General features: G+C 34.2%; 2 protein-coding genes across 2 annotated transcripts; both read right to left on the reverse strand.

Moving 5' to 3' along the window:
• Positions 1-8,526: 8,526 nt before the first annotated feature.
• LOC141685573 (uncharacterized) lies at positions 8,527-10,326 on the reverse strand. The gene is made up of 5 exons (XM_074490666.1): positions 10,197-10,326; positions 9,651-10,063; positions 9,514-9,517; positions 9,171-9,356; positions 8,527-9,041 (listed from the first exon to the last, which is right to left on the reverse strand). The coding sequence occupies exons 1-5, from the start codon at positions 10,324-10,326 to the stop codon at positions 8,527-8,529; spliced, it is 1,248 nt and encodes a 415-aa protein (XP_074346767.1).
• Positions 10,327-11,479: 1,153 nt separating this feature from the next.
• Positions 11,480-12,463, reverse strand: LOC141685574 (quinone-oxidoreductase homolog, chloroplastic-like). Its single transcript, XM_074490667.1, has 2 exons — positions 12,370-12,463; positions 11,480-12,023 (listed from the first exon to the last, which is right to left on the reverse strand). The coding sequence occupies exons 1-2, from the start codon at positions 12,461-12,463 to the stop codon at positions 11,521-11,523; spliced, it is 597 nt and encodes a 198-aa protein (XP_074346768.1). The 3' UTR covers positions 11,480-11,520.
• Between the last annotated feature and the right edge of the window lie 362 nt (positions 12,464-12,825).

The following is a 12,825-nucleotide window of genomic DNA, read 5'->3' on the forward strand; positions in this document are numbered from 1 at the left end:
TGCACAGAAACAGTCCAAAGAAAATCGGACATTACGACGGCTATGTTTACGCGATTACCAATGTTTAAACTACTCCAATTAACCACCAACCAACTCATAACCATCAATACAACAAAACTTCACCTAAACCATACCACATCAGTCCATAATCTCCAAGGTTTTCAACTCAAACAACCACAATCAAGACCTATGAACTATAATCAAGCTTCAATTACCAAAAATACTTCCAAATCAAACAAAACTACTAATAATCACAATCCATGCTTCTCATTTCACAACACCAACCATTAAACTTACTAACAAATAAATAAAGGCTAGGGTTTGAAGTTTATACCTTCCTTGGGAGGTGTTAAGTTGCTAGGAAGCCTTAGGGAGCCTCCTACAAGCTTGATCTTTCCAAAGAAATCAAGAACACAAAGTTAGGCTTTGAAGTTTCTAAAAGTCCGATTTAAAGAACTGTAAAAATGAGGGTCTTACCCTGATTATTTGGACGAGACTTGTGAACAAGAGTTGTAGGCCATCTCAATACCTTTCCAATGAGCTATAGAACACAATATTTGAGTGAGAAATGAAGGAGATACAGCAGTTTTAGTGTTCTGGTTCTGTTTTGGCCGAGAGCATGAAGAACAATGCCTTGGTTTCTTTTTGATTTTGATGAAAAATGATTTGCTTGGCTTGGTTGGTTTGATTTTTGTGTTTGTTTTAGTAAATTACCTAGTTGCCCTTGATTTTGTGTGGTTAAAAAGCCACCACATCTCCTTCCTTCCCATGTCATGCTTGTGTCATCCTCATGATGTCATCCTCCCCTCCTTGTCCTCTTCTCATTGGTTGGGTGACATCATCCTCTCTAATCCCTTTGATTAACTTCCTAATTGTTTGCCTAATGACCGCTGATCTGTTATACGGTTCGCTTAACTTTCGTTTTCGTTTATCGTTTGAAGGATCATAACCGGGATCTTATTACTTAGGTTCCCTTAACCTTTCTCAATATATTATATTCCTTTTATGATCCTCTCCTATAATCCTTTAATTTAAATCATTTTTATCCTGTTACCTTTTTCTCAAATCTTTCCGTATCTAGTGTATTTCCGGGAAAAATCAAAGTGTTCGGATTTGGATTCTGACGATCTTTACATACACTTATATCCCATATAAAGTACTAATAAAATCTCAGAATATCCATATCAGAACCCCTACATAGTGTGGCATGAAAAGTTTTCTCATTCAGCAAAAACACTATTCATAAGGGTTTCAAAAATTTCCCAAAAAATGGGGTTATTACAAAATCCATATGAAGCAGTTGCAGAAGCTCTTCAATTGCTGAATCAAGTTTCTTTCTGAATGATGCTTTGATCTGCTTCCCTTTTTGGCAGGCATCACACAGTCCATCCTTTGTAAACTCCACTAGAGGAATGCCTCTTACTAGTTCTTTCTTTACCAGCTCATTCATGGTCTTGAAGTTTAAATGGGATAGCTTCTTGTGCCATAGCCAACTTTCATCTTGACTTGCTTTGCTGAGAAGACAAGTTACAGATTCTGCTTTGGTTGAGTTGAAGTCAGCTAGGTACACATTTCCTCTTCTCACACCAGTGAGAACCTTTTTGTTTTTTTGATTGTTAGTCACAACACAGGCTTCTTTATTGAAGGTTACTGAGTTGCCTTTATCACAAAGCTGGCTGATACTCAACAGACGGTGTTTGAGACCATCCACTAAGGCAACCTCTTCAATGATGATATTATCCTTTGAAATCAAGCCATATCCCACAGTATAACCTTTGCTGTCATCTCCAAAAGTAATACTTGGGCCGACTCTCTCCTTAAACTCTGTGAGCAGGGTAGAATCATCAGTCATGTGTCTTGAACAACCACTATCCAAGTACCAAAGATTCTTTCTGTTTCCCTATACACATCAAAATCAAATCAAGTTGATTTTGGTACCCAAGTTTCCTTGGGTCCTGCATTGTTAGCTTTATTCTTCTGTTTCTTAGGTTTTATCTCATTTGACATAGGAATTTCAGATTCTTCCTTAGTCAATTGGGTTGTACCTTTGAAACCACTAAATGCAACAGAATTATCATGCATGTTATGGCTAACAGGAAATGGTATGCTTGGTGCAAACATGTTATTCCAGTAAGGCATGCTAAATGGCATTTGAGGCATATTGTATGCAGCATAATATGGATTAGGTGCAAATGGCATATTAGCAAACTGTTCATTCATATTCTGTGTAGGCATAACATTAACAGGCATGTGAGGCATGGCATTCATGTTAGGAAATTGAGGCTGAACAGACATGGGAGTAGGCATGGCATATTTGCAATTAACAGATAAATGATTTACACTACCACACTTGACACAGATTTTTCTAGGAGCATATTTATCAGGTGTGTAGTTATTGTGTTTGTTAATCCCTACTTTACCATTCGTATTGTTTTTCCTTTTAGTCTCTATTTTTACCTCTATTTTCTCAAGTCTGTCACTTAACTGTTTGACAGTCATGTGACCAACATTAGCCTTTTTCCCTTTCTTAGCTTGACTTGACTCTCCTGAAACAAAGTTCTTGGAAACAGACCCATACTTATCATTTAGCTTGATTAATTTGGCTTTGCTAATGGGTTTGCTTACAGCCGACGGATGAGGATTTTTATCATTCGACGGATAACACCTTTTGTTATCCGACGGATAGTCCTCATCATCCGTCGAGTCTACATCTGTCAGAATCCCATCTACCAAAATAGGTTCTAGTTTCTCTTTATTCTTTTTCCAGGATTCATCACAAAAAGACTCAATTCCTTGAACTTTGGTGATTTGAGCATGAACATCCCTGGATGTTTTCCATGCTGTAATCACCTCTTGTTCACGCTCAAGCTGCTTCTTCAAAATTTCTTCCTTTTTCAAGGACTCGGTTAATTCCTCCTTGGCAATCTTACACTCAATTTTTAGTTTCTCAAACTCAACAAACTGAGACTCAAGCACATTATTCCTCTCACTTAAAAACAAGTTATTTTCTTTGATTTTAGCATTTTCTTTAGTGAGAGACTTAAGTGTAACACGCAAATGATACAATTCTGTAGACATGTCATTTATTGCATCATTACACTCAGCTTTAGATAAATGTGCAAGGTTTGTAGTGATTACCTGATTGCTTGAGGAACTTGTCTCTGTTTCATCAGACTTGGCCATTAGGGCTAGATTGACATAACTGACATCTTCATCTTCATCCAAACCATCAGCTGCCCAGTCATTCTCTTGTGTAATGAAAGCCCTTTCCTTTTGTTTGAGTAGATCAAAGTATTTTTGCTTATAATCCACAGACTCAAACCTTTTCTTACTGGAATCTGACTTTCTACACTCATTTGCAAAATGCCCTGCCAAGCCACATTTGAAACATTTGAATTTTGACTTATCCACCATGTTTCTATTTGGCTTGGCTGCTCCAAAGTTCTTCTTGAACTTGAGCTTGGAAAATCTTCTTGAAAGAAATGCTAGGTGCTCATCAATGTCTTCCATGTCATCTTGGCTCAATAAATCTTCACTTTCAGCTAGCCCCTTACCCTTATTCTCACAGACCTTTGAAGTTGATTCTGCAGCTTCCATCTTCACTTCCTTCTCCTTTTCTAGATCAGCAACTAGTGCAATGGATCCTCCTTTCTTCTTTCCTCTCTCCATTCTTTCATCCTGCTCTATCTCAAGCTCATAGGTCTTCAGAATGCCATACAGTCTCTCCAAAGTAAACTCCTTATAATCTTGTGAGTTTCTCAATGAGACTGTCATTGGTTTCCATTCCTTTGGAAGAGATCTGAGAAATTTCAGATTGGAGTCTTTAGTCTGATAGACTCTTCCATGCAACTTAAGAGCATTTAGTAGTTTTTGGAATCTACTAAAAATGTCAGTGAGTGACTCACTTTCTTCATTGTGAAAATGCTCATATTGTTGAATCAGGAGCTGCATTTTATTTTCTCTTACTTGCTCAGTGCCATCATAAATTATCTGTATTGTGTCCCAAACTTCCTTGGCAGTTTTGCAGTTGATAATATTATCAAACATGTCTGCATCGACTCCATTGAACAAAATGTTCATGGCCTTTTTATCCTTCTTGACTTGTTCAATATCAGGGTCAGACCATTCGTGCCTTGGCTTTGGAACAGATGGCTCGTTTCCTGTTGCAGCTCTCATTGGAACATGAGGACCTCTTTCTATGCAGTCCACATAGGCCTCATCTTGAGAAAGCATATGAATATGCATCTTTACCTTCCAATGATGGTAATTATCTTTATCAAGAAAAGGAATCTTGACTCCAACATCTTTCTTGTTCATCTTGCTGAATTGTTTTGATCTTTAAACTCTTTGTAGATTAAGAGCTTGCTCTGATACCAATTGTTAGTCCCTTAACAATGTAGCAAGAATTACAGAAGGGGGGTTGAATGGAATTCTTGAACCTTTTTCTTGAAATAAAAATGTTCAACTCGATTATAGATATATTTGTTTTGATTAGCACAATGCAGAATGTAAACTTAATTGAATGAAAATATAAGTAATTAAAAACAAGAGTCTTTAAAAACTTTCTGGTGGATTTAAACAATTCCACCAGAGATATATATAATATATCGAGAGGACTCTGTGTGCAGAAATGCTCACAGCTGCTTACAAAATAGAACTACTGAGAATACAGGAAATGCTAAAGATTCTGCTTACAAAGATTTCTCTGTATTTGTGTTTCTCAGCTATCTCAATTATTTTTCTATTTGCTACTCTCTTGATTTATATAATACCAAGATTACAAAGTCAAAAAGACTGAACAAATATAAAATATAACAGTCTTAAGCTTTGCTGCTTTTCGTCCCCTATTACCCAGTTAATGGGCTTCCACAGTGTGTTTGTATACATCTCGACGGCTGTGTGTCAGCTTTCACTGTTCAACTGCTGTTTGAATTCTTCATATGATTATCCGTCGACTTTCATAACATCCGTTGATGGTTTAATTGATCATCCGTCGACTGCTATATTAAACATCCGTTGATAGTCATTTGATCATTCGTCGATGGCTTTGTTAATTATCCGTCGGTAGCTATTTTGGCACTTGACTCTATATCACTTATGCAGAATTACAAGACATCAATTATGTACAATTAATCAACCTATTCTGCATATCTAGTTAAAGTCAACATGACTTATATGCTACTACATATTCTATACAAAGGTGCATACATAACTGTGCTACAAACTTATTATTACATACGCTGCTCACTCGATGGATAATAAGTTAATCATCCGTCGGGACTATAATGAGTTATCCGTCGGGACTATAATTCTTATCCGTCGAGTGCTACTTAATTTCACTAAGTAAAATCTACTTAGATGTTTTGTTTATGAAATCATCAAGTACACAACATATGCCCAACAGTTTTCAAGTGGCTGGAATCAGTTTGCTAGAGACAATCATATCTCATTACATGAAACAGTTGTCTTCAAATTGTTGGAAGAAGATCAGACAACAGTTTTTCTTGTGACTTTCCCACACAGGCCTTGAGATGTTTTTCCCACATAAGCCGCTTTAAGACTATGTTTTTCCGGTTCTGTTAATGTGCCAGACTACTGCTTTTCCTTCTCATCATATTTTTGTAACATGTTACGTTATTATGGTTGTGTAACTAATTTATCGTGATGGGCACGCTTTGTTGGAATTTAATTACTGGCATTAACTTGGATTATTTTATCTTTGTGTTATATTTTTGCAGAGTAGTTATAAATTCTATTGTTGTAGTTTATCTTTCTTTCTATATTATATAAATTTAAAATTATGAGTATATTTTGACACCTAAAATGGAATATATGTATTTTGATGATTATTTTATCATATGTTTACAATTTCTGATTAACTACCAAAAAATATAAAGTCATAAGCTATATGTAAAATGTAAAAATAATATAATGTGTCTACCGTATTGATCTTAAAGTATGGACATCATACAGTTAAAGATATATGTCATTCTCATTTTTTAATACCAATTTTTCTATGATTGACAAAGATTACCATAATACTACTATTTTACACAAACACTATATAAGTATACACGTAGAAGGAACAGTAAAAGCAAGATCAATAGATTGTGTGGATACATGACCAAACTTTTGAACTCTTACATAATAATGGTAAGAGAAACTACTATATTACACAAACACTATATAAGTATATAACAGATTCTTAGCTTTTGTACACTATATGTGATATACGGAGATTAGAAAAATATGACTAATTAGACAAAAACTATATAAGTATAAGTATTCGGATAAAATGGAGCAATAAAAGCAAGTTTAATAGATTGTGTGGATTATTGACCACTTATTGGAATTATTCTGTTACAACTAATAATATTCAACAGAGAAACATATATACTTCCGCTATGAATTAGTTAATCAATACGTGGCAGATCCTCTTATGAAAAGAAGAGGTCTGGGATGTTATAACTTAGAGCGATATATTTGTTGGCAAAGAAAATTATTGTTGATCTTACTCTATTACGTCAAATATGCACTGTAAAACAAATACCAAATAAATGGATTATTAAATCTTGAAATCTAAAGAAAAACTTCCATTACTCAAAGAATCCACAACAAATTACGAAATTATGACAATATTAAAAAGAAATAAGTTTGAAAAGCAAATCAAAGCAATCTTTTTAATGGGAAAGCAAATAGAACTTATTACGAACTAAAGATAGTTCCTTCTAATTGAAACAAATGCTGCAATGTTGACAAATCCGACGAAGAATTCATCATCCTCTTTCACTTTTCTCGTTTAAAAAAATTGTAGCATCTTTAAGAAAATTCCATTATCAACTATGAAGAATAAAACCTCATAAAAAACAGGCATCATACCATTTTTATTTTCTTCGAAGTGGAGTGAACAGAGCTGGGAGTTTCAGAATGATTTGATAGATCAACCATATTCTGAGTTGAAGAAGAAATAATTTAGGACAATAAATAACTTAAATAGTTAATTAACAACATTAATATGTCCTCTGTTTACCTCAGAAGAACTTGATACAACAAAGCCAGCCATTGTAGCATCAGAAGGAGAAGAGATTGAATAATCTTTATCAAAACAGTCAATAACCTTATAGATTTGGCTTTCCAACTTCACATTGTCGTCAGTTATCTGAATGACAAATGTAACTTCCATTCCAACAATGTCTTTAATTTTCTTGGGATAACCATCTTCAGTCTACACATTAATTTTATTTTAAGCATTGATAAACTACATTGAAACTGGAAAAAGGTGTTCACTCTCCAGGCAGTTGATGAAGTGTTAAGAGCAGATAATTGATGAAACATGTTTTGGTTATGGTTCAATAAGTCCTAGAAAATAATTAAAAATAGTATATTAATGGACACATAAAACTAAACATCTGTTACAGAGTGAAAGAATGACTTACTTGAAAGAGATAAGTTGCTTGGGTGAGATCAGTGTGCAATATTGTGTATATCTATAGCGATATTTTTATTAGTAAAAATCTGTTAAGGAAAATATTGTATGAGATATGTTTCATAATAGCGTTAATGATGGAGAGATTTGGTTTGACAGATCATTGAGATTATCAATCATATACAAAAATATTGTATAATATTTTCAAATCTAGATTTGTTTTACATTACATTTATATTGTCTATTATTGCAATCAATTATAATGTCCAAAATTGATATACCATGACCTCTTAATATTTTTTTTACCATTTTTGGCTCCATATGCTTGGCCTCTAAATACCTTGGTTTACTCTAAAAAATATAGTTTACATGATTATCAGTCTAAATACATAAAGTTGTGTAATTGGAATTCATTGCAAAAAATTTTATAAAAATTGTAGGTGTTTTTATTATTAAAATAAATTTTTAAAATTTCTGTCTTTAGCTAACTCATTATAAAAATAGGATTTTATGTGAAATACAATTTTCTTTGTGTTAATATAAGAAATATATGAAATATAAATAGACTCCTGATTTGGATATATAAATATAATTTTCATTGCGGTAAGAGGATATACACATGTAAATGATTATGATCAATAAAAATAGGATAAGATAACTGAAAAACATAATTTCTATATAACTCTAAATTACATGGAATAAAAATACCAATTATGCTATATTGAAACAGGAAGATTATAAAACACTTCGTCAAATACTAAAGTAGCAGTAAAATTACATGTCTTCCCGTTATCGTCTTCTATTAAAATATGCAACCCATCTGGAGAAGTGACTCTTGAAACGACAACATACAACTGTCCGTGAGAAAATGCAGGTCTTGGAAAGAAAATCCCAACGGTCTGAAGTGATTGACCTTGGCTTTTGTTTATTGTCATGGCGAAACAAATTTGCAGAGGGAATTGAATTCTCTTGAAAACAAAAGGAAAGTGTGTATCAGTCGGTTCCATCTCGATCCTTGGTATTAGAACCTTTGTGCCTGCATGGGATCCTGTTAACAGTTGGCACTCCACACTGTTCTTCAAACATTTTTTCAAAACCATTCATGTACCATTACGCAAACCCATTGTCTGGTTAAAATTTCTCATCAACATGACTACAACTCCTACCTTTAATTTCAAATCATGCTTCGGAATGGAAGGCATATATATTGAATTGAGATACTCAATTGGGAAAGAAGATTCATAGTCATTATCATTGTTTCTTGTCTCAGTATCAATAGAATCTTGGCTAAGGTAAGAATGCGTGATACCTGGAATTAGATTTAAAACATGAGAATTTACTTCATCAACAATTGCATTTGTTGGCGTGAGGATGGCTCTTTCTTTGAGATATGATTCAATAATGTATTTTTTCATAAAATATGGATAGGTGACATCAACAATATCTTTCACTGCGTTGGTTTTTTTCTCCACCAAATATTTCCTTAGAATGATGATTTTTGGATCCTTATAAATGTTATCTGGATGTATATTCTGCACCTTGCCGTTGCCAACATCAAGAACCCATTTTCCAAATTCTGTAATTTTTTGATTCTCTTCAGCATTCATACCGCATCCTAAACACATATTCTGGCGGAGCATAAAAATTTTGCAATGATTTTATAGGCTTGACTGGTTAACAGAAGATTGCACAACTTCTGTTCTAGAAGCCTTTGGAATAACAGGCAAGATTTACCGAAAATCACCTCCAAAAACAACCGTTTTTCCGCCAAATAGAATATTCTTATTTATAGGATGAACTGATGCCATTAAATCTCGAAAGCAGCGATCAACAGATTCAAAAGCATGGCGATGCTGCATTGGAGCTTCATCCCATATGACTAAACTGGTATTCTTTATTAATTCAGCAATGTCAGATCCGTGCTTAATACCTGCCACATAGTATTAATCCAATTTTAGCGGGATGTGAAATCGAGAGTGAGATGTTCTACCACCCGGAAGAAGTGTTGCAGCTATGCCGAATGATGCTACTAGAAGTACTATTTTGCAGTGTGAGGTAATCCTCTTTTCTGGAACTCAATCACGTACATAACTGTTACAAAAATTTAATAAATTAGTACAGAATATAGTGTAAAATCAACTATTATAGGTTGTTTTGTAAAAGAGTTAAAATACTCACATCCGGTGCATCTTTCAAAGTAATTTTGATTTTTTATTAAATCAACCAATTGATCTAGCTTCATTTTAAAAACACGGGCAACCACATCCGGAGCATCTGCAACATTAACGCCCCACATATGTTGGAGCATATTCTGAATTTCTGGCCATTTAGTGTTGCAGGTCATTGTCAAGAAGAATGATAGATGACCAATACTACGACATATAAAAAGAGAGTCCTTAAAATACCGGGACATATATCTCTGAGAACTTGTGAATGTAGCAGGTAAAATTATATTCTTCCCTTGGCATTTTGTATCAGAATCACCTTTTCTCAAGGAGTCGCGTATTGAATTGTATAGATCAGATCGAATAGTTTTTTGATTCCTTTTAATCCATTCTAGGCGGTACTGTTCAACTGCGGTGAATGCATCAACAATATATTGTTGCCATAAACGACCACTCAAGTGAGGAGTTAATCCTACAGAATAAATTTTAAAATCTTATTAATAGCAATCTACAATCTATATATAGCTATCATCAATTTACATTCCTATATGTCAGTATAATAAAATTGACAATTTTTTTTAATGTTTATAACAGTAATGTAGTACCTTCAGTTAGTCTGATCATGAGTTTGTAGGCATAATATTCCCGTATTGAAACATAACATCTCTGTTTTGATTCCTCTCCATCATCATCACCTTCAATAACTTTAGGAGGTGGACCACCATTTTTTCCCATTAATGGAATTTTCAAGTGGAATCATTCATCACCATGAGGGCAAAGTAAAGGATATGGTAAAGGCATGAAATGGACATTGGTCTCGAAATTCCTCTGAAGCTGTTTAGTTTTTGTCTAAACAACAATATCCCGGGTTCCGCATGAGTCTTCTAGGTCACCAACAATCAAAGCACTAACCTCGTTAGAAGGTCCAACATTATTAGATCTACCATTCGCTGCTTTACATGAAATTAATTCCAACTCAACTTCCTCAGGTTCATTGTTTTTGAACCGGCCTCTAGCCATACGAAAGCTATGAACCAATCGATTATTCTTATCAAGCATCAAAAGAAGACCTTTTACAATGTCTGAATCTGTAGAATCGCTACCAGGAACCGCTCACTTTCTATTTTCTATTCCATTCTCAGTATCATACACGTACAACTGACAAAACTTTGGAGATTCACCAGACGTCGGGCATATGCTTCCAATCAAATGATAATTTTGACCACAAAGCTTGAAAATGTAGGGAGCTCCTCCTCCATTTATACTATTGTCAATTTTACCTCCAATTGATGTAAAAGCAAACAGTGAGTTGTATATCTAGATCTTTATTTTCACTACACCATATTTGACCTGTAGCAATACCACAAAAAAGTGTTAAAATGGCCAAAAAGTGTTACCTAAAGCAAAAAAATGGGCTATGGTTACATTTTTTGAAAATTTGGGGGAGTTGGATTTGCCCCTGCTATAATGGGTGTCTACGGTTACACTTTTTGAAATTTTGGTAACACCTCTCAACGTGTTACAATAGAGTACCTATAGTGACACTTTCTATATCTATGGTAACAAGTTGAAGGTGTAACCACAGTTCTGTTACAACACAACTTACCCTTTAGTAACATCAAAAATATGTTCGAATAGACTCTTTTGTAACACAATATTTACTATTGTAACACTCAGTTCAATCTTTTGGTAACATTTTTATATCTTATTGTAACATTCTTTTCTAACACTCTGGTATTTATTGTAACATTTTTATCAATTTTTACTAACATAAATATATCAATCGGTCACACTTGGAACACTAAAAACTTAAATATATTTAATTAAAAACTCAAAATAAAATTTAAATTCAACACAATACAAAGTTCCAAGTCACACATATGGGAGGAGTTTTATACACGCCCTTAATGTTTATAAAATATAAATCAATTATTTCTTTGAGCATGTAAGTTTCTTCATTGTAAAAGTGGCCAATGCACTTGGACTAAGAGTAATATCCACTACTCTTTCCTTTGAGATCAAGACATTGTTAAAAGTAGACCAATTAACACCTGTTGTGCAGTGGACCACAGCATCGTACTTTCTCCATGATGGACTGATCAAAGCTTTTCCTTCTGGAGTTTTGTAGTCGAGAATTTCATCAGCCCATAGACTCCTTACGAAAGCAGCATTGCAAGCGCCACAAATGGGTGTGACATGGGTGTTTCCTAACTTTGATAGCTGGACAGCATAGTGTCCAACACCGCCCGAAGCTGCTGTGATAAGAACATTCATCGGTGGTCCTGTTTTGTCAAGCTTGACGCCTGCTGTGATGAGGCATTGGTAAGCTATAAGAGCAGAAGTGCCTAAGCCTGCATATTCTATAGCTGAGACTTCATATGGCTTTATGACCATCATGTCTTCTCTAACCACTACATACTCGGCCAGTCCACCTCCAGTATGTCATTGTTTCGAATCATATAATTCACATTCATAACAATTAATATTCATAAATTAGTCCATTTTTTTTGATATAACATGTTTTACTGACAAACCAAATGGACATTCACGATATAGTGAAAGCAAAATAATATGAACAAACTTACCAAAATGTTGAAGCAAAGCTGCTAAATAGATTTATCTCTCGACTGCAGAGAGCGAGAGACTAGTACTACAAGTAGAATTAGAAGCCACCAACAAAATAAAGCCCATCTTGGATGAACACGAAGTATGTCTGACCGAGAAATCAAAGGATATATAGTCAGCATAATCATAACAAAAAGAAAAATAAAGCAGAACCAAGCATGGCTACAATTTTGTCGCCCTTCTGAAATTTTGCAACTCCATGTCCAATCTCTACGATTTCACCTGCTATATCGGAACCTGTCCCCATGAAAAACCACAAGCAAAATAAAATAGGCATAAAATATTGTTATACATACGGTTCCTTTCTATGGTGGCATAAAATAATGTTGTTGATTTTTCTCCAGTAGTATTCTCCGGATGGCTTTAATATATAAAAAATATACATATGGTAGCTAGCAGATCTGTTTCTATAAACAGTAAATCTTGTGCTACATTAACTGCATTCGTAGATTATCATCCGCATATATATAGTATAATATAATCTGAAGCTAAATTTTATTATGTTTTTTTAAACTAATATCATTCTTGGCTTCTGTTTTATAGACAATGACATTTATTCAACAAGAACATGCTAACTTGTCAGCAAAACTTGTTGATAAGAGGTACTAT

This window comes from Apium graveolens, chromosome 9 (assembly GCF_009905375.1).
Source record: "Apium graveolens cultivar Ventura chromosome 9, ASM990537v1, whole genome shotgun sequence".
NCBI lineage: Eukaryota > Viridiplantae > Streptophyta > Magnoliopsida > Apiales > Apiaceae > Apium > Apium graveolens.